At 37.1% G+C, this 27,314-nt stretch overlaps 1 protein-coding gene and 1 pseudogene across 1 annotated transcript; both read left to right on the top strand.

The window, feature by feature from the left end:
- Positions 1-10,197: 10,197 nt before the first annotated feature.
- Positions 10,198-14,451, top strand: LOC113324345 (ubiquitin carboxyl-terminal hydrolase 13-like). The gene is made up of 18 exons (XM_026572661.1): positions 10,198-10,297; positions 10,419-10,541; positions 10,757-10,840; positions 10,922-11,010; positions 11,099-11,207; positions 11,356-11,424; positions 11,535-11,645; positions 11,797-11,852; positions 11,958-12,135; positions 12,249-12,347; positions 12,425-12,496; positions 12,661-12,726; positions 13,086-13,151; positions 13,321-13,407; positions 13,496-13,609; positions 13,780-13,854; positions 13,953-14,039; positions 14,295-14,451. The coding sequence occupies exons 1-17, from the start codon at positions 10,277-10,279 to the stop codon at positions 14,016-14,018; spliced, it is 1,485 nt and encodes a 494-aa protein (XP_026428446.1). The 5' UTR covers positions 10,198-10,276; the 3' UTR covers positions 14,019-14,039; positions 14,295-14,451.
- A 6,239-nt stretch (positions 14,452-20,690) lies between these two features.
- On the top strand, positions 20,691-23,970 carry LOC113324234 (annotated as a pseudogene).
- Positions 23,971-27,314: the final 3,344 nt, after the last annotated feature.

Raw genomic sequence — 27,314 nt, 5'->3', positions numbered from 1 at the left:
TTTTAGGTATTTTGGAGTCGCACGGAGAAAAAGAAGAAATCACCCAAATTGAGTCGAAAGGGCAAAAAGGAAATTTCATGGGAGAACACTATCTGGAGCCCAGTTAAGGATAAGGGACAACTCTTTTGGAGGTGTATTAAATACAGACCATCTGAGGCTAAGGGGGTTCCAGCTGGGTGGTTCTACAGTTGGGTGTCCAAATCCCACCCAAATCCAACCTACCCTAAATACGAGAGACATCGTCTTTCGTTCACAATCCCTCTTTCACCTGAAATTAAAGCAGCGGCTGCTGCTACTGGAACCGAGTTGAGAGAAATTAAAGTCATTGCTATTGAATCAAGACTGATTGAAGAAGAATTGATGAGATGTTGTGGTGGTTGGTGTTGTTGATTCGAGCAAGACATGGAAATGAAGTAGATAACAGATGAATGGATTTAGGAATTAGGGTTGGTGTTCTCGAAGAAACAAAAGGGGATCTGGATTGGAAGAAGAAATTGGAGAAGAAGAAGAATCAAAGATGGGATTCGAAGAATTGAGAAATGGGTATCTGCAGATGGGTTTGAATTGGTTTATGTTGAATAGATTAATGATGCTGAGAAGAAATTGGGGATCTCTGTTGAATAAAGAAGATGAGTTTGTCTCTGAAACGATGGGTGAAGTTTTAAATGGGTTGTATACGGAAATAGAAGCTGGGTTTGGGTTGCTGCTAAGAAGTTCAGATGGATTCAAGAGTTGCAGGCGAGTTTGAATGGATTTTGGTATTCGAGGTGTTGTAAAGATTATAGAGAAGATAATAGGTCTGTTGATCTGAATTTGTTTGAAGACAAAAAGAAGCTGCAGAGAATGGGTTATGTGTTGATGCTGCAGAATGACTTAAATGTAGGTGTTTGCAATTGAAACAGGGGGGTTCGAGTGATATGAACTGAAGCTGCAGTGAATCGACAATACATAAGGAGAAGAACAGAAGGGGATCTCGTTATTGCTGAAGTAGCAGATGAATGATTTGATTGTGGTAGATGAATGTTAGGATTGTCACAGGTGAAGACTAAAAGAATGGCCTGAAAAATGGTCGGGAAACAGCCAGAAACAGGGGAGACTCTACTGAAATCATTTCTCAACTGAGTCAACTCAATACCGGCCGATGAGCGATTCAACCCAAACAAGTAAGACCAGTCAGCTGAGTTATCATCTGACTCGTTGCTGACTCAATGGATGACTCTCTCTTCCCTTGACTCTATTGACTACCAACGACCGTTAGTTTGACCGTTCACTTTAACGGCATCATACGGTATATTCCTCCGGTGACCGACAGTGATACTCAGGTGGACGTTAGTGACTTTTCCGGCCGAATTCCGGTGATTCCAAGATTTTCGCGGCGACCAAAATAACATATTTTTGTATGATTTTCTTTCATGGGGTGTGAATACCTAGAATTGGAATGGGTTTGAGGAATTGGGCTTGAATTTGGAAGGAGAAGGTGGAAGAGTTTTACAAAAACAAGGATTTGGAATTTGAGCTACAAAAGGAAAGGGATTTTATTCCTAAGAGGATTGCAAGGATATTGAAGCTTATAAATAGAGAAGTTCCCCACACACTTCTACACACCTCTCTACACACACAACACTTGTGTTTTTGCTTGTTTTCAAAATTCTTCTTTTAATTATTTGTGTGAAATTTAAAAATTCTCTCTTTAATTATTTGTGTGAATTTCAAAAACATGAGTAGATAATTTTCTTATTGATTAAGGATGAATTCCTAGTTCTTAACATGTTTTGAGTTTTGTTTTTAAATCTACTTTGAAGTTTTTCACATGATTATCGTTTGTTTTTACTAATAGGAATGTTTATACATTCATGGTTGATTGATAGATAGTTTAGGTGGCCAACTAAATTGATTTGTTAATTGATCTAAAGCTAGTGAAAGTTGGGGGAGAAGTAATCGTTTCTTGACTCTTTACACAAGTAGCAAACATGAGACCTTGCGGAGGGATTCCGTGGAGCAATTGTGTGTGAAAACAACGTTAGCAGTAGACCTTGAGCTAAGAGTCTAACTACTAATATCAACCTAATAAGTTCATAAATCTTAATGTGTTTAACTAAATTACATCTTGAGTGAGCTACTACTAGGTGGTTTGGTGAACAGAATCCGGTAGTCGAGAACTTCCGTATCCGGTGATACTAGGGATTTAGGGGTTTAGCACTGAGCTAGCTGCTTTACCTGCGTTTGGTGATAATCTGTGACTAATAAAAAGTGGAAAAGAACATAACTTGAATCTTTGTTTTGCAACGAAGAAGGATTCCTTGATCTAATCTCTCTTATTGGTTTCAGCATACACTTTTAATTGCTTTATTTATTTTCTTTTGTTTTTAAAATCTAAAACCAATCCCCCTTTTTTGCGACAACTAAACAACTAAAACCTCTTGCTCCTCGTGGGAACGAACTTGACTACACTATATTACTTGTTAATTAGGTGGGAAAATATTAATTAATTTGTTGTAGTTACGACACGCATCACTTTCACATTCATATGTTTTGGGAGAATTTTTTTAGCCTGAATCCAAAACAACTGCTTACTCCAGTCCAGTTCTTGATAAATAATCTTTGAGTTATAATAACGGAGATTCACCAGAAAACCATTGATACTCCATGGACGAGAATCAAATACTTTTTTTCTGAGTATCGAGATTCTTAAACTTAAATTCCAAAATTTTATCTTCCAATTCAAAAACTTTGACATCCCCAGCAGGTATGAAATCCCAAGTACAACACGGAAAATTTTCAACAGTTTTCAAATCCATTTTTCCTTCAATGGAGATTTTTCCAATGAGACTAAATTCCTCCACAGACATAGCTTGTTCACCAACATTCTCAGATTAATGATAAACAATTTCTTCCGCATCACCAAGATCCAGAGCAGCTTGCATGAATTTTTAAGCAAGATCAGTAATAGAGGAAGTACTGCTTTCTGCCATTGTAAATAAGAAAAGTTGACGGTGATATGAAGTAAAAATTCAATTGAGAAAACCACAATATTTTCCTCCTTTATAAGATTGTAAACCTAGAAAATCTTAGATTGAAGTTGAATTATGACTGATATTCATCTTAGTATCCCGTAATTGAACGAAAAATCTTGACCGACTGCTTCTCTCCAAAGATATAGTTGTTGCAGATAAGGTAAGATAACAACTGTGTAAGCTTCCGATAATAATTAGAGTAAATAACATAATAAATTTGTAACGAAATTTTTGAAATTTGAATTCTTTAGGAACGCGGCATCTTCCAACCCACTGAGTCCCATCTTCAATTCGGCAAGAAAGATTTTCCAGATTATCATAGATGGCAAACTGCAGGAACACAATAGCTTCAAAAAGCATCAGAAAGACTTGTGCAAACGCTTGAATCACAACTATAAACATGGTAAACACCAACTGGGCAATATCCAACTGCAAGCACATTAGGAGAATAAATCAGTTAGCCATAGTTTTAACAAATTTTGATAATCTAAAACAAAAAATTGAAAATCTGATGAAAACTTTCATTTTGAAAAAAAATTCAGATGTAAAAGTTCATTTATAAGGAGGTTGAACTAACTTTAAGGCATGGGAATCTAACAAAGATGAAGAAATTTAAAGACCGAGTCGACTCAGAAAATTCACCCAATCCTCAAAGCACTTGATGGCTGGTGAAGTGAACATAAGTTTAATTATGAAGTTATTTTAAATATTTGCATTTAACCAAGTCCTATGACTCGACATTGCAAGGATACCAAATGTTATTAACAATGCTTTTCTATCTAAGTTAATATGGATTATGGATACGGTGAGAGGTTGATATATATATTAGTGTTTTACACCATGTTTGTTTTGATAGGTTGTGGTTCAAAAGTTGGACCTAATCGTTTGAAATAAAGTGGTGTTGAGTTATACTCACATATGTGGGACTCTTGGTGTTGGTATGGTCTCAAAAATTCACTTCAGGTAGAACTATCTTGTTGAAGATGTTCATACTACCGAAATGAGAAAGAATCTAGTTTCCGCCTATCTTGTTTTAAACAAGATTGAGATTAAATTTTTTGTTGAACTTGATCATTGCACTACTACAATAGATATGTTATCAATGGAATGTTTGAACCAAATACTATATTATTTATTTGATATGACTAAAACTTAAATGTTTGGGATATGTGATTTTGTCTTGCTTCTATAAAAAATTTGAGTTAGTGACGATCCTGAGCATGTTTTGCTTTCCTCTAAACTTTCTAAGAATATTTTTGAGTAACGTGTATCTAATTTTTTGAGTTTGTAGATAAATTGAAAATTTCCCATGCAAATGATTATCACTTGGGAATGTTTCAAGCATCAAAAGAGATAAATCCATAACTTCTGATATTTATGCTCAAGGTAGGTTGGAGAACCACTTCGCAAACCATACATATGAGTTTAAGAAATACATGGAAGGTTGGCGAACCAGTTCGCAAACCGTAAGTTTAGATTGGGACATTTCAAGAACCATGGTGAACTGAATTTTTAAGGTCGTATATAAGGTTAGCAGTTGGAGAAACCAGATAACGAACCGTACGTGCTCAACTGAGTTCGAGAGTCTTCTCCTGGTTCACGAACCGTAGCACCTTGACTCGTGAACAAGCCTTACGGATCATGAACTTATCTACCAACGGTACAATAGAATTTAGCAGATGCTCAAATACTTATTTTTAAAATATATTTGGATTTTTATGACTCTCTAAAATACTTATAATACTTTATTAATCACTTAAACATTTATGTGTGTGCATCGTGATTAAACTATCAGGTGTTTAAATGAACATCAAATTTCTTATTGTTTATATGGGGTTTTTGCCAAACCAAACAGTCATTATACATGGTTCCGTAACCGTATCATAGTGTATATTATTCTCTTGCATTTTCAAGACTTATTTCACACATGTTTAATAACCTTAACTATTATTTCATTTAAACCGAGAAACTGTTTGTTTGATTGTCAAGTTATCTAAGCTTGAGTTCAAAGCAACCCCCATTCTTGAAAACTATAAATAGAGATGCTTTTTCAACTGGAAAATTCAATCCTTGACACTTTGTGTCCTAGTTGATTGTTAAAGTCGTCTTCTATTGACCTAGGTTTCCTCTGAGAAACATAACTAGGTCCACGAATGAAACACTTCACTTTGGGAATTCGTGAAGCCATGTACAACTATATTTACCTTGATAATTCATGTATCCTGATCTTGTTTTTCTGTTATCGAGGTTTTCATAATTTTTTTTAAGCAAGATAGATATAAATCATAAAGTTATCCCCATCTCAATCTTTGTGATTCCTCAAGATGGATATCTAAAAATTGGTCTTAATTGAAAAGTTGAATATTTTTCTTAAGAGGTGTTAAAAGACTCAGGCTTCTTGTCTAACTGAGTGTAAGTGTTACGGATTATGAAGTTTTCTAGCTTTATTTATTGTAATTATATTTATAAGCTTTGATCTTTAATCTAAAGGGAAATAAAATATGCTTATGAGGCCAATTGGTATCAAAAATCTTCATTTCGTCTGAAGCAACTCTTAGGCTGTAAAAGACGTCATCTTAGGGAATCAATTACGTAGAGCCTTACGAGGTTCAAGAGACGGAAGGAGCGCGACTGTAACTGAATCGCTTGGAGGGTGAATTCGGTTTCAACTATACTCCAGTCCGAAGTTTGATAGTAGGCTAGTGTATGTAGTTAATATAGTTTGGTGTTCAAATCTGGACGAGGTCCCGGTTTTTTTCTGCAGTTGCAACTTCCTCGTTAACAAAATTCTTGTGCATGTGCTTTTTATTTTTCGCATCTTTAGATTGTTAAAACTACTACATAAGAACACACTCCTATCAAAGAGAATTTTTTTTGGTGGTGTACCTGGTACCCTCTCCTTTCCAAAAGGTCTTAATAAGACTTCTACGTATAATTTTTTACACCCGCTGTTGGATATGTTCTAAAGTTAAAATAAAATAAAATAAAATAATACTGCCTCAATTTTAAGAAAACTAATACTCTTGTGTTTTCATTTCTATCTATTTGAACATAGGTTAAAGCTAACAAATAATAGACTCGCGAGATTGAGGTATACACAAACTAATTGAGGTATAGGTAATAAGACAAACATGATCATTCAAAAGTAAAATTCAAAGCCCGTTATCCATATATCTTTGGTAATGCATAATTTGTTCCCTGATTATTTAGTACTACTAATCTCTTAAATTAGTTAAGTTCATAATGGTAAATTAAATTTTGTTAAGAAAATTTGTTATTTTTGTTAGATTTAGCTTATGAATCTTGTCAGAATTTTTTTTAACAAACCTTTTTATTTTTGAGAATTTTGTAACGAAAATAAACTACTCTAGTCAAACACTTTTTAAAATGAAATTGAATAGCGTTTTGTTGGTTCAATTCTTCAAATTACAAAAGAAATTGACATTTTCAGGATTTTCAGACATAAACAACCGTCATGCTCGATTGCCCAACAACATGTCGACTAGGCATGGTCGTCATGATAGTATAACAACAAAATGACGATTTTTCATAATAAATCAAATGTCGTCATGTTGTATTTATTCCAACCACACTGATTAACTATTATCAAACTTCGTCACGATTATAGTTTTCAAAAACATGACAACTAAAAGAAAAGATGGACACATGAAAATTGATTTTTTAGCAGTTGTTGTCTAGTGGTAGCTCAAGGAATGAGACCTAAAAACTACAACCTATGTTTTACCTACAAGTATACAGGGTCTTGATGAAGATAGAATGTAAATAGAGGTTTGTCCACAGGGACTTGGAGGATTTGCTAAAGTTTTCTAAATTTCTAAAGTTATCTGAATTCAAAAGAAGGTACTAAGGATTTTGATTCCACTACTTGACCCTAGGCTAAGGAAATTATGATGCAATGTATGTCTTGTTCTTTCATGAAAGACTACAATGAGGATTCTACTAACTATCCTAACCAAATTACCCCTAGCATCAGTTGTCTTTAATCAGCACAACTAATCACAGGCATTTAGCTCCTCTAGCTAGTTTAGCTTAAGGAAATCTCTCTAGTGGATTGAATTCTTGGCCAAAGACCTAGCTCCACTCCTAGTATCAGTTGTCTTCTAACAGCACAGGTGATCACAAGCAGGTAGCCCAAATGGCTAAGCATTCATCCTAAGGCAATTCAGCTCAATAAAAGAACATACAAATACATTAACATTCCTAGCATATGATCAAGAGCTTCCTCTAAACCCTAGCAAGTGAATTAGAACATGGACATGCTTGTAATCATGATACTAACAGGTATAAACATGCTCCACATTACACAGCATACAATTCACATTCAACCTTTATGCATAAGAGAGATTCAACATGGATGAATTGAAAATGAATTTTGAAATTAATATTGAACTGCAAATATTGCTCACTGTCTAGCCCAGAGATGCCGAATTTCACAACCCCTAACACCCTTTTATAGTTACAACAAAAAAAATCCTAAAATCCCCAAATCAGTGAAATTAGGGTTCTGACAAAAAGTGAGATTAAATCACCTAATACATTGAACACTACTCGAAAACTTTCACCCATGCCCCTAATTAGACGTACACTAACTTTCCCCCAAAAATCCTCAATTTATGAAATTAGGGTTTTACAAAAAATCCTTACCTAATCTCTGAAAACGACTGATAGCTCTCACCCATGCTTCCTTCTCGTCTGCTGATGCTACCCATGCCTTCGATTTATCCTCTAACCTCACCTATTTCATCAACTCCTAACCTAGGGTTCCTGTGAGATGAAACGATTAGGAGGTGATGTAATAAGTGGCTAGAAAAGTAGGTCTTGGTTGTTAGAAGTGATGATGGCTCGAGTGGTGGTGGTTGAGTGATTTGTGGGTTATGGTGGTGATGGAGACAGCGTCGCTGTTGCAGAAGAGGGGAAGAATGAGATGAACGAAGAGAGAAGGGGGTTGTTTGGTTTGGGTATAGATATTTAGTGCTCGGGTGTTGGGCGGTTGTAGCAAATTGGATGAACAGCGAGGATGAGCCGTGGGATGTGGAGATGATGGATCGATCTAACGACGAGATGGAAGGAAGCGAGGAGCGACCGTTGGATGCGAAAGTACAACGAAACTGACGGCTCAAGATGGAGTTAGGTGCTATAGTGTTTTTCAGGAGCTTCAGATTTTGATGCACTATGATGAAGCGACCGTAGGATGCTGAGATGATCCAATCTGACGGCTGAAGATGAATGCGGGTATGGATATTGGAAATGGGTTTGGGTGAGGGTTTTGGGCCTTGGGTATGCCAAGCCCATATCTTCTTTAAGAACAATTCTTCCTCTTCAAGCCCACTTCTAGCCTTTTGGTCTTGTGCACAACATTCTTCACGGCTTCCTTGTGTAATTCCTCCCGGCTTTTCACTACTTTTCTGCTCTTTTCGCTCCGCTATTCATCCAAACTTTATTTATTACCTAAAAATGCAAAATTAATTAATAAAAATATTTATTCTTGAAAACAATGAAAAATACAGAATATGGGATAAAATGTAGAATTAATGCACAAAAGATGAGTTAAATGCCAAGAAAAATATATAGAAATATGCACTTTTTAGCACTCATCAAAAATATATAGAAATATGCACTTTTTAGCACTCATCATTGTCTAGGTCGAAAATGTACAAAAGTGATGACCATAACCTAACCGGTAAGTTAGGTTTTGTAACCCCCACGACTAGTAACAAAATGGAATACATGAAAAATAAGTTTTTGATAGTATTAGTCGGCTTGCTTTAGATTTTCATAACCCGACGTCTAATTGACCCCTAAGGTTTGGGATGAATATCATGACGACTCTGTGAATGTTACTTTCAGAGATAAAAAGTCGTTATTCATCACAAGAAGATGACTACCAAAATAAAATTTGAAAAGTCGTCAAGGCCGATGAAGAGATACCTCGACGATTATATAACTGCAAATCAACAATTTCAATTTTACTAACCTCATTTGACATTCAAACAACAAAATAAAGTACTAGTCATAAGGTTGGAACGAAGAATTTGAGTTGGATGAAAACAAGTGTCTATTTTTGATCTACAAGTTTTTCTTGAGACGAAATGACAACAAAAGAGAAAAAAGTAGGACTAGTGGTTGTTAGGTTGTGAAGAAATAATAATGATTGGTACACCCAAAAAGGAAACCGAATTTTGCACTGAAAGATTAGTTCAGGCATACCTCAATCCGGCCGGTAATAATTGTACCACTTATAGTACCACTTATGGGATTAAGTAAAAAAAGAATTTAGACGGAGTACCTGTACCACGGCACTGCCACTCCAACAACGACTGCATCGATTTTATTTTTTATTTAAATGGGAAACGACTCCGCCGACTTTAATGTACCGAATTCATTTCCCGCTTTCCGAACAAGCTTCTCAAAAAAGCTCTTTAGCTTCTTTTCGGGTTTTTAGGTTTTATTTTTCTCTAAAAAATTAAACCCTCTCCTTCGTAATGAAAATCCTAAATCGGCAAGACAACGATTATCCAAGAAAGAAGGTAACTCTCTATATTTCCCTCTCTGTTGATTCTTGAAACAACATTCGGAAAGCCCTTGTTTTCCAAAAGGGTTGTTAAACCCTTGTTCTGGTTAAATTTCTTATTCAATTGACTGCTATATCATCCAACAGATTAGGTTAACCAAAGAACAAAAAGAAAACGAAAGAGCAGGTGCTCGCCTTTATACTACTCCCTCCGTTCTTTTTTAATAGGCCAGTTTCTATAAATAAAAATTTAAAAAAATAGGTCAGTTTCCTAATTGGGAAAGTCAAATGTTATTTTAACTTTTTGGGACCATTTTTCTCTTAACTTCTTTTGATGACAAGTGTCATGTGGACCACTTCACTTTACTTCTTTTGCTAACAAGTGTCATGGGGACCATTTCACTTTACTTCTTTTATTGACAAGTGTCATGAGGACCACTTTCAATGATTAGTTCTCTTAATTTCCTTAAATTTCGCTAAAAACAAAACTGGCCTATTAAAAAAAAACGGAGGGAGTATTATAAAGGTACTATTCATTTTCACCACTATTCATTTTCACCAATTCCCTTGTTATCAACGTCCAAGTTTTCAAGTTCAAATATAGTAATTCGGTCGATATGCTTACTTCTAGGTTTCTCGAGATGAGGACTTTTGTGAACAAATTGGGAGGGATATCTATTTTGACCTTGTTGATCATAACAAAGTTCGCAGTTTCCGTATTCAGAAGCAGATGTCTTCTAAACTTTTCAAGGTATCTTATTATGTTTACTTATTTGTAATCTTCTTATTGGCTGTTAAAATAATTAAAGCTAGCTTCATGGTTTGTTTGTCTTCTGGGATATGGCGATTTTATTACTTGAAATTGTTTGCAGGAGGAGGTTGCTAAAGAGCTTGGTGTACCTGTGCAATTTCAGCGTTTTTGGTTATGGGTGAAGCGTCAAAATCAATCTTACCGTCTAAACCGACCGTTAACATTTCAAGAGGAGACGAAATCTGTAATTTATTTACTTAGCCATGAATATTTTGCTATGTACCATGGTTATTCCGACTGCTACAGCTGCATTATCACTTCCGAATTTTAATGATGGACAGCCAAAACACTTCACTGTATTTCTAGAGTTCTAGTCTGAGTGCTTTGAGCGAGATAAAATATGGAAGAAGCGAAGAATTCACCACACAGGTTAATTATGCTTTGTTTTTGAATTTGTAGGTTGGAAAGTTGAGAGAAGAACTTAAAACGGCTCAAAATGCGGAGCTAAATTTGTTCCTGGAAGTAAACAATTACCATGGGGCGGTAATTGTTTTTAGATATGAGAATCAGTTTCTTGATTACGGACCTTGTATTGTTCAGTGTTCTTACTTATGTGCTCTACAGGGATTACATCCTATTCCTCCACCTGACATAACACAACAAGATATACTTCTCTTCTTCAAGCTTTATGATGCGCAAAAAGAAAAACTGCGGTAGGAATTGAGGTTTCAGTTGCCATTTTTTTTATCAGATAAGATACAGACGTCGTTTGAGTTTTGAAACACTTGTATTGTTTATCAGATATGTGGGGAGACTTTTTGTGAAGGACAGTGGTAAGCCTGCGGAAATTCTTAAAAAGCTCAATGAGATGGCTGGATTCTCTCCAGATGAAAAAATTGAACTTTATGAGGTTGGTCCTTCTTTCGTATTTGGATTTACTCTGGAACTTTTGTTTGTGCGCTTAGTTTTTTTTGTTCTGTACTCATCTACCCTGAAATGTAAGTTTTAAATGTCTATCAATGCAAGCATCTGAATAGAAACTCATCTTTTGATGTCAGGAAATAAAGTTTGAGCCCACAGTTATGTGTGAGCACATAGAAAAGGAATTCACATTCCACCATAGCCAGGTAATTTAATGAAGTGCATGATTTACCGATGCAATTGTTTTTTTTCTTCTTATTGTTATTTTTTGTTTCAGCTTTCGGCTGATATTGCCTTTTTTGTCTTCATCTTTCAGCTTGAGAATGGGGATATTATTTGTTTCCAGAAACCGCCTCCAGCCGATAGTATGACACGATGCCGTTATCCAGATGTTCCTTCTTTTCTAGAATATATTCTTAATCGTCGGGTATATGTGACTCACACTTTCTGATAATGTTTAAATGTAGATGGTAGGAATTTGACTAAGGATACCATGCCAAAGATAATTAACACAGTTGAAGAAGCTGGAGCATATTGATTGACAATTATTAAAAAAATTGTTTACTCTGCTTTGTTAGGTTGTACGCTTCCAATCTCTGGAGAAACCGAAGAAAGATGATTTCGTTCTTGAGCTGTAAATACTTTCATGTTCCAAAAGTCTATTGCTGTCTTATTTTTAAAATTATTTTCTTTCTTGCAGTAATTTATGTGCCTTGTTTTTATGACTTAAATCATTAAGGTCGAAGGTATTAACTTATGATAATGTCACGGAAAGAATTGCTCGGCATCTTGGTTTGGATGACCCAACCAAAATCAGACTTACTCTTCGCAACTGTTACTCACAGCAACCTATAGCCCAAGCCATTAAGTACCAAGGTTTTCACCACTTGTCCGAGATATTAAGTTACCGCAACCAGGTAATTCATCCTCTGAACCTAGCTTTCTAAGGCTTGCTCGATCTTATCAACTAGAGTAACGGTTAAATTTGGGTGCGTGGCTAAAATTTCCTTGAAAGGTTTTCCATCAACAGATATCTAATATTTTGTACTACGAAGTCTTGGACATCCCTCTACCAGTGTTGCAAGGTTTAAAAACTCTGAATGTTTCTTTTCATCATGCTAAAAAAGATGTGAGTAAGCATGTTCCACATTAACAAGTTACTCTTAATCGTGTTCAGGCTGTTATTAAACTGACTGATGTTTGCAGACTGTCATTCACAAAATTAGACTTCCAAACACAAGTACAGTAGGCGATGTGCTTAATGATCTGAAGACAAAGGTAACTGTTTCTTTTTGACCAATAAATTGTTCATCGTCTCCGTAACTTGTTTTATAAGGTAGTGCATGCTCACCAATTTTCTTCTCTGTGAAAAGATGTTTCTTTTATTGATTTATTTAGCAGTTGAGAATTATGTTTTAATTGTCTGGCTAAACTTTTTGAAGGTTGAGCTGTCTCATACGAATACGGAACTCAGATTGCTTAAAGTGTTCAACCACATGATCTTTAAAGTAATGTATTTATCATTTGAATTTGTTAATCACAATTAGGCTTTGAAGGTACATATATATTTTACCTGGCTAGTTCAGCTGCTTTATTCACCGATGAGTTTTATCTTTGTCCTACTGCTTGGTTGGACTAAAGTACAAATCTTCAAAATGGGTTTCGTTGTAACTTTATTTGTTCAATTGCAACTCTGGCGAGACTGCGGACCACTTTGAAGTGTACAAGGACTTCGGTTCCCCCAGTCATGCATGCAGTTGAGGCCCAATTAACCACCCAAGTTATGTCCATTTGGACGAGCCAGGATCAGTTCATTATCCAATATATTGCATTTTTTCCTCATATTTTTGGATTTATATCCTTGCAGGTTTTTCCACTTAGTGAAAAAATCGAGAACATAAAAGCTCAGTACTTTACACTACGTGCAGAGGAGGTAAGTCCATTTCTATGTTGCAGCAAATTCTGCAATTTTCGTTTCGTTTTCCTTAAGTTTTTGGCAGTGATCAGTTTGTTGTTAGATTATCTTCTAAAATATTGTGCAATCCAGTGAAGTGCAACATCTAACTTTATTCTTCTATTTTCTCCTGTTTTCATGCTTATAGATTCTAGAGGAGGAGAAGAACTTGGGTCCTTGGGATTGCATGGTTCGTGTTCATCACTTCACAAAAGATGCATCTGAGCCCCAAAAGGTACATTGTATTTTTAATAGAATTTCATCAAAATTTGCATGTGAAGCATGACGTGCTGGAATGTTGTTTTTGCGTGCTTCGGCAACAGGTAAAGAATTTTGGGAAACCATTTTTATTGATCATCCGTGAAGGACACACATTAGCTGAAGTCAAGTTGGGTATTCAGAAGAAATTGAATGTTCCCGACGAGGAATTCACAAAGGTATGTTCTTCATTACTTGTTTTCGAGGTTTAGAAGCTATTCTATTATAGAGGAGTCACATTACCTAATGTCATTGTATGTAATTTTGCAAGAACATGTAAATTACTATCAATTATATATTCAGCTGAAATATTCATGCATTAACGTGGTTTAATTTATTTTTTTATCAGTGGAAGCTTGCAATTCTATCTTTGGGTCAGCCTGATTACCTTACTGACATGGACATAGTATCCAATCATTTTCTGGTGTGTCTGGTTATCTCTTTTCTTTTCTTTTATATATTTTTTACAACCTTTCTTCTGTTATTTGTATCGAGCTAACCTGCAATGATGACTCATCTCAGAGAAGAGATATTTGTGGAGCTTCGGACCAGTACCTTGGCTTGGAGCATTCTGACAGTTCTCGGTAGAGAGCTTATCCAACCAATCAGGTAGCACATAATATCGAGTTTTCCAAATTATCATTCATCTATGAGTGACTTCATCTTGCGCTTTTCACCTTGTTCCCTTGACACTCTCCTTTTTTCTTTTTTTTTTTTCTGGTGCAACTGTTCAATTGATCATTTTCTTATCATATTTTTATATTATTTGTTTTTTCTTTGGATTCCTCTTCCAACTCTCTCAGTCCTTTTGATCAGCCAAGTGTCATCTCTGTCCACGACTCTGACCTCTTGTTTCCATGGCAGCACTGCACCTTGACATGATGAGTAAATTGTTCCACATTCCTCCTTTATGCTCTTCTTTTTTAATTTGTACTCGGTACTGCTGGAGGAATAAGATGAGTAAATTGTTCCACATTCAGAGAAAATGGAAGGTGCAGGAAAATGTTTCGGGTATGGAAAGTAGGATGACGCTGTTGCACTCAGAGAAGCAAATGTATCCATGGACAGAGGTAGATGTCTACTATTTCAAGGTTTGCTGTAGGGATATGTATTGGCTGTGTTAGTACATTTTGGATTCTTCCTTTGTTAGCAGTTTATTCCTTAAAAAAGAAACACTTTCTTACTATCCTTGCTATCTTTTCGACTTGCTACTTTTGCTTCAACATTGCAAATTATCTAATCATCACATCGCATTATAATTGTTACAAGCAAAACACATTCAAGCCAAGTTTCAGGGTAATTCCTAAACTTTATGTTGAATTTCAAGTAGTAAAGAACCGGAGATCAATCTTGCTAACACAGACTAAAAAGAAAGGCTCCTTCAAGTAATGCATGTTGTAAAGATAGTATCAATTGTCTCATATACCAAGGCTAGTTTTCCCCATCTCACACAGGGTAGTTCTCGGTCCGACGAGTTTTTTAACTTATCCGTCAGGAACTACCCAGTCTGCATATCCATCAAATGGTAATTTCAAGTAGTTTCACTGCAAGTAGCCTCTAATTTCTTTGGTTCGCTGAGAGTCTCCCCAGCTTTCAGCTATATCAACTTTCAACAGGTGACCAAATAAACAGCCAACAAGGTAAATGAGAAACAATATCACTAGAAGATCCGATTTTGAAACAAACAACAGAAATTTAGTAAATTTTGGAACCTATCTACTAGCAGGTTCGATTAGTTGATGCTATACTCATTAGTAGGGCTGCACATGGGTCGGTTTTGGTCGGTTTTGGCCTCACCCACCACCCGACCCACTGATGGCGGGTAACAGAAGTTGTCACCCGCAACCGACCCAACAACACAATGGGTCGGTTTTCACCCGACCCATTGTGACGGCGGGTTTGGTCGGGTGGGTGGTGGGTTACCCACCATAAAATAAAATGACATTACATTAACAAGGAACAAAGTTATTGAGTACAACTGTATAACAGTATAAGTGTATAACAAAGTTGATAAAGCTAACAATAAAAAGGAACAGAGTTCAATTGTTCAAAGCTCAAAAGATAAAAGAGTGCATTACTATTGAGTATTGCCTACTATACTAAAGCCTAATATCATATAAAGCGACCAACAGCGAGTCGCTGCAAGCCTGCAAATTTGTGGATGTTTTACCTCCGAATGGCTGAAAGCCTGAAATAAAACGAAGTCTGTAAATTAGTTACAGTAACAAAGATGAACTCAGAAAGATCAAGCTACTGACAATGACCCTTGGCGTCATTACCTTATCTAAGCCAATAGGAATCTGGTGGGCCCGGAGGAGTGTATAAAAATGAAGCGCAATAAAACGCAGGCCTACAGTAATACCGCAAGTGCACGGTCGTCAGTTGTAGCTCGTGCAAGTACGGGTCGATCCACAGAGATTGGGAGTGTTTTGTAGTGTTTAGCTATTTGGGCTCTAAATTGCTATTGGGCTTAGTGGGTTTGTTTGTAATGATGAAGTGCTTTAGGCCTTGGGCCTTTGAATTGAACTGAGCCTTGGACTCAGTTGGTCTTAAAATGAATTGAACTGGGCCTTAATAATAAACTTGGGCTTGGAGCCTTAATGAACTGGGCTTTGGTTAAGTTCAGTGGACTGATGGGCTTTTGGTCTTAGAAACTGGGCTTGGTTTAGCTAGGCCTTTGGGCTTGCCTTAACCTAAACTGTGGCTGGGCCTAGGAGAGGAAGCAGTAGCAGCAGTAGGACTTAGGCCTTAACCAGCTGCAGCAACAGCAGCTGCAGCAACAGGGAAAAGGCAGCAGCAGTGGAGCAGCAGCAGACAACAGAAAAAGCAGCAGCAGTGGAGAAGCACAACAACAGCAACAGCAGCACAAGGCAAAGAAAGCAGCAGCAGCAGCAATACTGCACAGTAGCTGCACAAGCAGTGCAAGTAAAAGGAAGCAGCAGCAGCAGCAGTACTGCAGGGCAGAGGCACAGCAGCACTAGCAGTTTGCAAGGCAGTGGCCAAAGCACTGAGTAGCAGGGTAGGGAGGAGGAAGAAAAAACAGTGGCCAATGGCCAAAGATGGAAGCAAAACAGAAAACAAAAGAACAGCCAAGAACTAAACAAAGCAAATACTAGACAGCAAAGAAAGATGACAATACAAACCAAGGCCTAAGGCCAAGGGCAGGGATGTGGAGATAGCTAAGGAAAATGAATAAGAAAAAGAAACAAAGCCAAGTCAATGGCTCTAGGCATTCTTCCAGAGTGGGAAGAGAACTAGCTTGCTCATTGTCACTAGTGAGCACTAGTTTCTCCCCACTACTCAATCAACACAATGCATCCTAAGCATACAAATGGAATGGGAAGAGAATTAGCTTGCTATGAGCACTAATTTCTCCCATTGCACAATCAAATCAAAGCTTCAAAGCTCTAACCTAGCATACCATCACTTCTTGACAATGAATTGAAACACAGTGAACTAAACATGGCACTAACAGTGAACTAACATTAAGCACAAAACTAAACATTAAACACAAAACTGACATAACAGTGAACTAACATTAAACACAAAACCAAATTGAAATTAGAAACAAACAGAAATTATAAGAACATAAATTAAATGAACATGGAATTAAACATGAAATAAAACAGAAATTGAAAATTAACTAAAGTTGAAATTGAAATTTAAAATTAAACATTAACAGAACTTTACAGTCCTGGACACTGGCTAGTCCAGCATAAAGTTTTACAACAACACCCACAAGGCTATTTATACCCACAGACACAATTAGGGTTCTACCAAAAAAAAATCCCAAATTAACAGTAGACTAGGGTTTGATTTTTTTTACCTAATTTGATGTAGCAACATCAAATTAAACTCGACCCATTCTTCCTCTGACTCTCCTGGTGCCTTTCCCATGCTCCTATTTCATCTCTAGGTCACCTATTTCATCAACCTCTCACGCCTAGGGTTTCATGGATGAAACGTGAGAGATGGAGGGAATAGGGGTCTAGATAGGTAGGGAGTGATGATGTGGTGTTTGGTAGTGATTTGGTGGAGGTTAGGTGGTAGAGATGGTGGTGACAGAGGTGGAGAAGGTGGTGGTGTACGGTGGCGGACATGGGTTTTCTGCAGAGGAATGGGGAGATGGGGGAGAAGGAGAGCTCGACTGTTTTGGGAAGAAGGGGGGTGCTTGGTTAGGTCATAGGGTTCGGGTGCTTGGGTGTTGGGCGGTTGTAGCAAATTGGATGAACAGCGAGGATGAGCCGTGGGATGTGGAGCTGGTAGGTAGATCGGACGGTGATGCGGAGGCAAGCGAGGAGCGACCGTCGGATGAAGGGATACATCGAAACGAACGGTGCTAGATTAGGTTAGGTGCTGTAGTGTAAGGCGGAGATATCAAACTTTGATGAACAACAAGGGAGCAACCGTTGGATTCAACTACCATCTAATCTGAAGGCTTGGAATTTCAGCGCTGTGGTGCTTGGCAGAGACTTCAGATTTTGATGCTCTATGAAGGAGCGACCATCGGATGCTTCTGAGAACTGATCTGATGGCTGAGAACGGAGGCGTTTTTGTGTGTAGAAAATGAGGTTGTGCGCACCATTCTTCGCGGCTTCCTTGCGTGATTTCTCCCGGCTTTTCACTACTTTTCTGCTCTTTTTGCTCCGCAAGTCATCCAGACTTTATTTATTACCTAAAAATGCAAAATTAATTAATAAAAATATTTATTCTTGAAAACAATGAAAACACAGAATATGGGATAAAATGTAGAATTAATGCATAAAAGATGAGTTAAATGCCAACAAAAAGGGATAAATATATACAATATTTGGCACTCATCAGAATCAATCATCTATGAGTCTATGACGATAGAAGAAGAAGCAAGGTCACTGAAACTGAATAGCTCTGCAAGCGAAATGAACAATTAGAATGAATGAAAGGGTAGATGAATTTCTTGAAACAAGTAAAATAGCTCTGCAAGCGAAATGAACATTTTAGTTTATCCATCCACAACAACAGCAAGTACCAACACAAACTGCCCATCAGTACACCGGACAGTCACTGTAATTAGATGAAATAGTACACGGTAGCTACGCGTGCTTTACAGTTTTATTGTACTTCTCTTACAGCAACGTTCTAAATATAGGATAGCTAGATGTCCTGCCTGCTATTCGAAGTCTTGAAGTGAAAAACCCCAAAAATTCTCTAATCAGTACACCACCTAATCTGAGCATTATCCTTCTAGATACTAATACAAACACAATACCATAAATTGAACATTAACGACCTCAATATAGAACACAAAGTTTAGACAGACATGACATAAAGCTTCACTACCAAAGGACCCCAATAACCAAAAGACCTCAATAACATAATGCCCAAACATAAAGCTTCACAACCCTATTTTTAGGTCGTTAACTTGAAAAACTCAGATGCAAAAAATGATTGCCCTGACCTATGCAAAAAAACTCAGCTTCATCATAATCTCAACATCCAAATTCAACTATAAGAACATATAAAATATCCTAATACTAAGAACATCAAGATAACAGACAATACACAGATCAAAGCAAAATTTGAAAAGCCAAATTTCAAGATTCTCAAACCATAGAAAACAGTATAACAAACATCAAACAGATATAAATTTATTTAATAGTTAGCATCTATAAAAGGAACCAAAATAAGCAAAACAGTTGGATATACCTTCTTAGTTTTCCTAAACCAACTCTGATTAGTTCTTCTTCAAACTCTAATGAACTGAACTTCAGTTCTTCAATCTTGACAAACCCTACCATGGAATAAAAAAAACATTAGATTCAGATAAACAACAAACCATAAAATGGAAAGGACATATAAAAGGAACCTAAATAATCAAAACAATTTCATAGTTGGATATACCTTCTTAGTTCTTCTTAAACCAACTCTGACCAGTTCTTCTTCAAGCTCCAATGAACTGAACTTCAGTTCTTCAATCTTGACAAACCCTAACATGGAAAAATAAAATAAAGGGTATTAGATTCAGATAAATTGAGCGCTGCCTAAACACATAAACATTCAAGAATCCTTTGAATCTACTGATTAAACTCTTCATTACTGAGTTCTAACATAGTAACATCATACCAATTCATTCCAAACTGAAATTAAAAAACAACACCCTAAACAGATAAACCCTAAATTGAAAATTACAAGAAATCACATCATCAAAAAATTACAAGTTTACAACGGTTCCTAATCTTACCTTCCGTTATTGGTTTGCTTCTGGTGATGCCGATGATCCACAAAGCGAATCTGAGACTGAGCGAAGAAAAAAGAACGGAGTTGGAGACTTGGATGGAGATTGGAGTCTGTCTGAGAAGGAGAGAAGACTCAGAAGAGGCCGCGGAAGAGAAGAGAAGGAAAATGCGATTAGGTTAGGTCTTTTACTTTTATACATCAATTCAACGGCTCTGATAATTCATCCTAGGTTAGATCTAAGGGTCAGGAATCCTACGTTAGTTTTGGGCGGGTGGGTGGGTCGGTTCGGGTGACGGAAGTTTCTATCCGCAACCGATCCAAAATAGGTGGGTTCTGTCGTGCCTCACTCATAGTCGACCCATGCCTCGGCGGGTTGGATCGGGTGCGGGTATTTTTGGTCGGGTACGGGTTGGGTCCGGTATGTGCAGCCCTACTCATTAGTGATTTCAGAGAAGACCGGTGTTTCAGGTGGGGTCTGTTAAAAAAACCAGCGGTCGGTTTGACTTTTGAGGACTACGGTCATCGGGTCATGGAGTAGACCAGTCAACCTGTCCACGTCCTACTAAAAGAATTTTTCTGCCTTTGGACGGACCGATATCTATTTCGGTTTACAAATCCGAAGGCTGTATCTACTTCCCGCTTTGCTTGTTCAGTCACTATTTTCTAGATATCTACTAGTCCCTCTCACATCTCGAACCGACTCAATTATTATTATTATTTATTTATTTTGTGAACTATTTTGCGATTCACAACCCCAAATCGGCAACAGATAGATTATCAAACCAAGGTAAGATTTCTGATTTGTCATTGGTTTTTAAAACCTAATCACAATCACCAAGTTAATCACTAAGGTACATGTGAAACCCCAAATATAAATCATACAAATGAAACCCCAATTTCAACTTTACAAAAACAGAGAAGACCCTAATTTATGTCGTCGTCTCTTGAAAGAGTGAGATGGTTGAAACCATAAACAACTGTTTCTTGAGGGATAGGATGCCAGGCATATGTTCTTTCAATGGCCTCTTGAAGGGCTAACGCTGACTTGAACTAATAATCATCTTACAGATTGGGTTGAAGAAAGAAGAGGAAGAAAATGAAAAAGGGAAAAGCAGAGAGGCTCACCTCTATACTACTATAAAGGTACTTGCATTCACCCTTCTCTTGTTGTCTGTATCTAGTTTTTGACCCACAGATGCTGAGTGTGGTAATTGTTGCTACTAGGTTGCTCGAAATGAGGACCTCTTTGAACAGATTGGGAGAGATATCTATTTTGATCTTGTTGATCACAACAAAGTTCGCAGTTTTCGTATCCAGAAACAGATGCCTTTTAACCTCTTCAAGGTATCTTCTTATTATATTCATTATTCACCAGTATTTTGAAACTTATGTTTACTTGTAATCTTCTTAACAAAATAAGATTGTAGCTGGCTTCATAGTTTGTTTGTCTTCTGGGATATAGCGGTTTTCTTACTTGAAGTTGTTTGCAGGAGGAGGTTGCTAAAGAGTTTGGTTACCTGTGCAATTTCAGCGGTTTTGGTTATGAGCAAAGCGTCAAAATCATACTTATCGTCCAAACCGACCGTTAACGCCTCAACAGGAGACACAATCTGTAACTACTTGGCCATAAATATTTGCCATTTTTCATGTATTTCCTTCTGCTGAAGTACTAACACGCTTGCTCTTTGAGTTTCTCATGACTCATGAGCCACTTCTTTATAAGACTAGATTCTAGAATCTAGATCTTCTAATCTCCATTATTTGACTGAGGCGAAACATGGAAAAACCCAGCGCACGGCTCATCATGTTTCCTCTTGAATTGTAGGTTGGACAGTTGAGAGAAGTTCCAAATAAGGCTCACAATGCGGAACTAAAGTTATTCTTGGAAATTGAGCTTGGGCTGGTAATTGTTATATATAGAAAATTGATCTCTGGACTATTTAATTTAATTCGAGTTGTCCTCCTAAGTTGTTAGGATAACACATCAATCTGGTTTGGATCTATGCATTTTATTGTTCTATGTTCTCATATGTACTACTCAACAGGAATCACATCCCATTCCTCCTCCTGATAGAACAAAAGAAGATATTCTTCTTTTTTTCAAGCTTTATGATGCTGAAAAAGAAGAACTTCGGTATGTATTGAGTTTTGAGTTGTCATATTTTTCATTTGGTCAGAATTTATTATCCTTATGAGTTTTGAGACACTCAAATGATATATCAGGTATGTGGGGAGACTCTTTGTGAAGGGTAGTGGTAAGCCCTTGGAAATTCTTAAAAAGCTTAATGAGATGGCTGGGTTTTCTCCAGATGAAGAAATAGAACTTTATGAGGTTTGCCCTTCTTTGAGATTTGGAGTGACTCAATAACTTGTTTCTGTATTTAGTTTTCTGTTCAGTAGTCTTCTACCCAGATATTGAAGCTTTAAATATACATTAATGCATGCATCTGATTAGGGCTCATCTTCTGATGCCAGGAAATAAAGTTTGAGCCCACAGTTATGTGTGAGCACATAGACAAGAAGCTTACATTCCGTGCTAGCCATGTAATGTAGATGAAGAGCATAATCTCTACCTGTTGGGATGTTTTTATTTATTGTTTTTATGATTCCTTTTTGCTTATTGGATTGCCTTCTTTTGTTCAGCTTGAAGATGGAGACATTATTTGCTTCCAGAAGCCTGCTTCAGTTGATAGTATAACACTATGCCGCTATCCTGATGTTCCTTCTTTTCTGGAATATGTTCATAACCATCAGGTATTTGTGACACACATTATTGTATGATCAGTAGTTGGATTAAACAACAGAATTGGTGGCAGGAAAATTGACACAGTAGAATGATGTTGAGTGTATTCATGAATTGTAACCTATTTTAAAGTCTTTATTGATTTTGGCCTGTTAGGTTGTGCATTTCCGATCTTTGGAGAAGCCAAAGGAAGATGATTTTTGTTTAGAGCTGTAAGTACTTCCATACCTAAAAAGTGTTCTGTGATTTATTTGTCTATTTGAGTTTCATTTCGCTTTTTTATTTTTTTGTAATTATGCAGGTCAAAGGTCTTAACATATGATGATGTCACGGAAAGAGATGCTCACCATCTTGGTTTGGATTACCCAACCAAGATCAGACTTACCCCTCATAACTGTTACTCTCAGCAACCTAAACCCCAAGCTATTAAGTACCAAGGTGTTGAAACATTGTCACGTTATACTTATTAGCAGAAAGATGTTTCATTCAGGTTACAGAATTACCTTTTGTACTTACTAGCCGAAAGATGTTACAGGATAATCCCAATTATTTTCCCTTATACAAATTTGTTTGCCTGTATTAGCTCTCTGAAGGTTGAGCTGTCTCATCCCGATGCGGAACTTAGATTGTTGGAAGTTTTCTACCACAAGATTTATAAGGTACTGTGTTAGCATTTGAATGTGTTAGTTACATATACGCTAAAGTTATCTGTATCACATCTTCTTTGCTAGTGGAGCTAGTTTATTTAGTGTCAAATATCAAATATGGAGGTAATATCCTTGTTGGTTTTCCCAACTTGGTCGGACTAAGACAGAGTGCCACCAAAACTTAAATTGTTCAAGGCAACTGTTATGAGACTCTGCAGATCTTTCTGAAGTAGAGAAACTTTTACAGTTGCATGCCGTCTTCCAGACAAATGATGCTTGTTGTAGGTTTCCCTGGTGATGCAATTGAGGCCCAACTTAATGTTGTCAAGGCCGAGTCATGCAAGTTTATTTTCTGTATTTTATGAATTTTTGTCAATAATACTGAACTTGTATCATACAGATTTTTCCGCTCAGTGAAAGGATCGAGAACATCAATGATCAATACTGGACGCTACGTGCAGAGGAGGTATGCTAATTAGTTTGTTTAGTGTAGTTGCAGGAAATCCCACAACTAACACCCCTTTAATAATTTCTAGATCTAAACTTATTTAACATGAAAATGAAGATAAAAATGATGGAAGTGTAAAATAAGACACAAGATTTACGTGGTTCGATCAATGTGATCTACATCCACGGGATTAGGGTTCACTATGATTGTTGAAATTACATTTGGATTACATTGAGACTCCACTAATGAGTATTTGGAGCTCTAAGTTGGTGAAGGAAGAAGAAGATAATAATAATAATACAAATTCTGTTTTCTCTCTCTACAAATGTGTCCTCCTCTAAAGTGTGTCTCCCTTTTCTCTCTCATACCTTTCTCTTTATATAGGTGTTTACACAGGGGATGACATCTAAGATATCCCTTTATTTCGGAATGACCGTGCGCGACTATCGCACACTTATATCTGCTAACATCGCAGACCTTCCATAATTCGCACAGATTCTCACATTTTACTCTTGATTATGCTGACTTCATCTGATACGTCATCTTGACTTAACTGTGTGCGATCATATTCGCTCTCCTTATATCTTCTTTTCTTCGCATAATTTGAATGAGCGATGCTTTACTCCTACATTTTGCCTCTTTTTTCTTGAATATTGCTTGAAGAGCTATCTTTAAGAAAAAAATCCATTGTTATAGTTGTTGGAGTAGGGTTGATGAAGGAACTACGCGAAAGAATACTTTTCTTGAAAAGTACGTATTTGCCTCTATTCTTTTGTGAAGTTCCGAAGCATTGAGAAGTATGAAGTATCATTCCTTGAAGTATGCGAAGTATGAAGTATCCTTTAAGAAGTATAGAAGTACTAATCCTCGAAATACAAGAAGTATTGCGAACTAATCGTGCGAAATTATTGCTCCATGTTCTTTGCCTCATGCTATGCTAGCTTTCATGTGATTTGATGTTGTTGTCAATCATGCGAAACTGTTGTGTGTGATTTCTATTACATGTCTTCTATTTCTCTTACTCCATTGTTGGTGAGTATTCTTGTTATTCATGAATGAGTGTCTTCTTTGGAAATGATTTTGACCGAGAAGATAAAGAACAAAAAATATTTTCTTGATAATCCTTAGTTGCCTCTGTTATTTATCTATGAGGGAACAATTCTTGAGAAAGTGTTGGATGAGTGAATTAATCTTCACGTCTTTCTTCTTTGAGTATAATGTCTTTAAATTGCTTATGCGAACTGAGCAAAATATTTATGCAATGAAATGTGTATGCGATGCTTATGTCATGTAATGTTTATGCGATGCTTTCATGTAATGTATAAATAATGTTGAGTTACTTACCTTTGTTCTTTGTCCATCTTTAGTTCATCGTATCGCATTGTATTATTACCTCTCTTATTTATTCCTGCACTATTAGAATCACATAATAATATAATCACAATATATAGGTCTATGTGTTTCTAGTGTGGTCTTATTTCCCCTCCCTATGTAGAGGTCTTATGTTTGCCTCTATTTGGTCGGGCGGCAAAATCGTAGGTGGTCTTTACCCTTTCAAGTAATGACCCATTGATCTTGCCTTATCATCTCTTTTATTTTTGCCTCTGCAGGTTTTCTCGTGCATAAATATGACAAGTATTAATATTCTTGCGAATAAAAAGCCTCATGACTTACGTCTTTTGACACAATTCAGCTCCCTAATGGAGGGTGTCGTCCTTATCTTCCCCTCTGGTTGCCCCATCAAGGAAGCTTACCTCTATCGGGTTAAGATTATGGTTCTTCCCATCCGGCATTTCAACAACCAGTTGAGTTCGCGGTCTCTTTTCCCTTTACCTATAGGTTTTATGGTTACGAGACTGCACCCTAAGTGGGTATCTTCGGACTGAGTGCATCATAGTCAGGACTTGTTAAGAGTGGCGGAATACGCTCCAGACGTACCCGGCACGCTTGACTCAACCGTGTACCTCGACGCCTTGATCGAGTTTCTGCACTCCTTGGGAGAGACTTTCTCACCTTAGTCTCTCAATCTAAGATTATTATCTTAGATTGAAAATTTAAGGTACCTCTCCCGAATGGGCATCATCGTTTTTCTCGCCCCAAATCTCCATGACTCAAGTTCCGGGGTTGATGTAGCCTTTCCTTGAGTCATGCCTTCGAGGTTTCTCCGACTATGACGTGTGATAGGTCTTACTTTTTGCCTCTTGCATGTATGCGAATTAGGTTGCACGCCACATTCGGATTGCTAGTCTATCTGATAATAAATATCATTTCTGGTGCCTTTTATTAAGGTCTTATTATAAGGTCTTACTTTTTGACTTTTCTTCTTTGATTTTCTCTCTTGTTGTAGCTCTCTATTTCTCTTGATGTGAGTTTCTCTTGGTGCGTTGATATCGACCTTTATATCTCTGTTGTTTCTTTTCTTCTTAGTATGTTGCATGCGATGATAACCTCTTTTTAGAAAAATTCTGCAAAGATGTGTAGGAGGTAGGAATTGAACTCTGGATCTGTGGCTTGAACCGTCTTTCCTTGACCATCTGTGCATCATCCTTTGCGCAAAATTATGAAACAATATTGTATCTTGATCCACATCTTCGCTCTTAGTTCAAAAATATCGTGAAAAATGTGCGTGAGTGCGAATTTGAACACATCACCTCTGGCTTGTAGTCTTCCCTTCTAACCATATGTGCTACATCTTTTGTGCGAAATTAAGGCACAAAAGTCGTAGCCATGACCATGTTATTACTCTCTTCTTCTTCCTTCACCATCTGCTCTGTCTCCTGTTTGGGAAAGAAAGTCGTAGCCGCACACCTATTCTAATTTTTCTTCCCGACATTTGTACACAATGCGTAAAAAATATTAGTGAGGTGATGAGAATCGATCTCTTGACCTCAATCTCGTACTCCTTTCTATGGACTATCTATACTGGCTCTTGTTTGTGGTGAACAATGGAACTTCCGCCATTTTATTCGCTATCTTCGCGTGTATTCATTTTCACAAAGATTGTATGCGATACAATCTATCTCCTTCTTTCTTTTTTTCTTCCTTTCATTTTTACTTCTCTTCCTTATTGTCTACTAACGAGGTTGCCTTTAATATGCGAGCTTTTCGTAGATGCCATATCTCATCATTGATGATTCTTTTCATGTAATATATTTTCGGGTGGAACTGGCTGGTGCTTTCGACAATGAGTTGATCAATTCTGCTTCCAACATCATGATCATTTGAACTGGTTTATCATAGACGAGACAAGTCCTCATCCAGTTTTGAATTGGTTTATCATGGAATGAAGTGTTGGGCTGTTCGCAGACAAGTCGATATGTCGGAATGGTTAAGGAGACAAACTTGAAATCTTTTGGGCTCTTATGAATGTTTTATTTCCCACACTCTCTTCTCTTCGTGTCTCCTTCGAGCTGTGCATCCTGACTTAACTGAGGAAGAGTTGGAATCGATCTCTTTGTTCTTTCTCCCCCGTTGAAGTTTCTAGCTTTAGCTAAACTGGTGCTATTGGTTTGAGTTAGTTTCGTTATTTCAGGTGCGTTCCTTTCGCATTTGTAGATGTCCATTTCTTTCTTCGCATAGTCTCTTTTCTTCATATATACTTCGCACGAAACTGGTGAATTTATTCGGACACCCTAGCTTTTTGTCTCCTTGAATTTTTAGATTGTGTTGCGCGAGATGGTACCTTTCCTTTGTTATTAGTAGCATCGTTGTTTCCCTGCTCTTCAAGGTGTGTCCTCTTCGCATAAGAAAATAGTAACTCCCTTTCTTTGTTTCTACTAGCTGGAATTTTTCCTTTTGTCTTCGCACAGAGCAATTCTTTCTTTTCCTCA

This window comes from Papaver somniferum, chromosome 11, assembly GCF_003573695.1.
Source record: "Papaver somniferum cultivar HN1 chromosome 11, ASM357369v1, whole genome shotgun sequence".
NCBI lineage: Eukaryota > Viridiplantae > Streptophyta > Magnoliopsida > Ranunculales > Papaveraceae > Papaver > Papaver somniferum.
Note: the sequence above shows the minus strand (reverse complement) of the source record. Positions and strands in the feature narration are given on the sequence as shown.

Bases quoted from the DNA above. Each gene is read 5' to 3' on its own strand.
- LOC113324345 (XM_026572661.1), top strand. From the start codon at position 10,277: ATGTCTTCTAAACTTTTCAAG. The intron at 11,853-11,957 runs GTAAATACTTTC...TAAATCATTAAG, and splicing joins GATGATTTCGTTCTTGAGCT to GTCGAAGGTATTAACTTATG. The intron at 13,855-13,952 runs GTGTGTCTGGTT...GACTCATCTCAG, and splicing joins TAGTATCCAATCATTTTCTG to AGAAGAGATATTTGTGGAGC.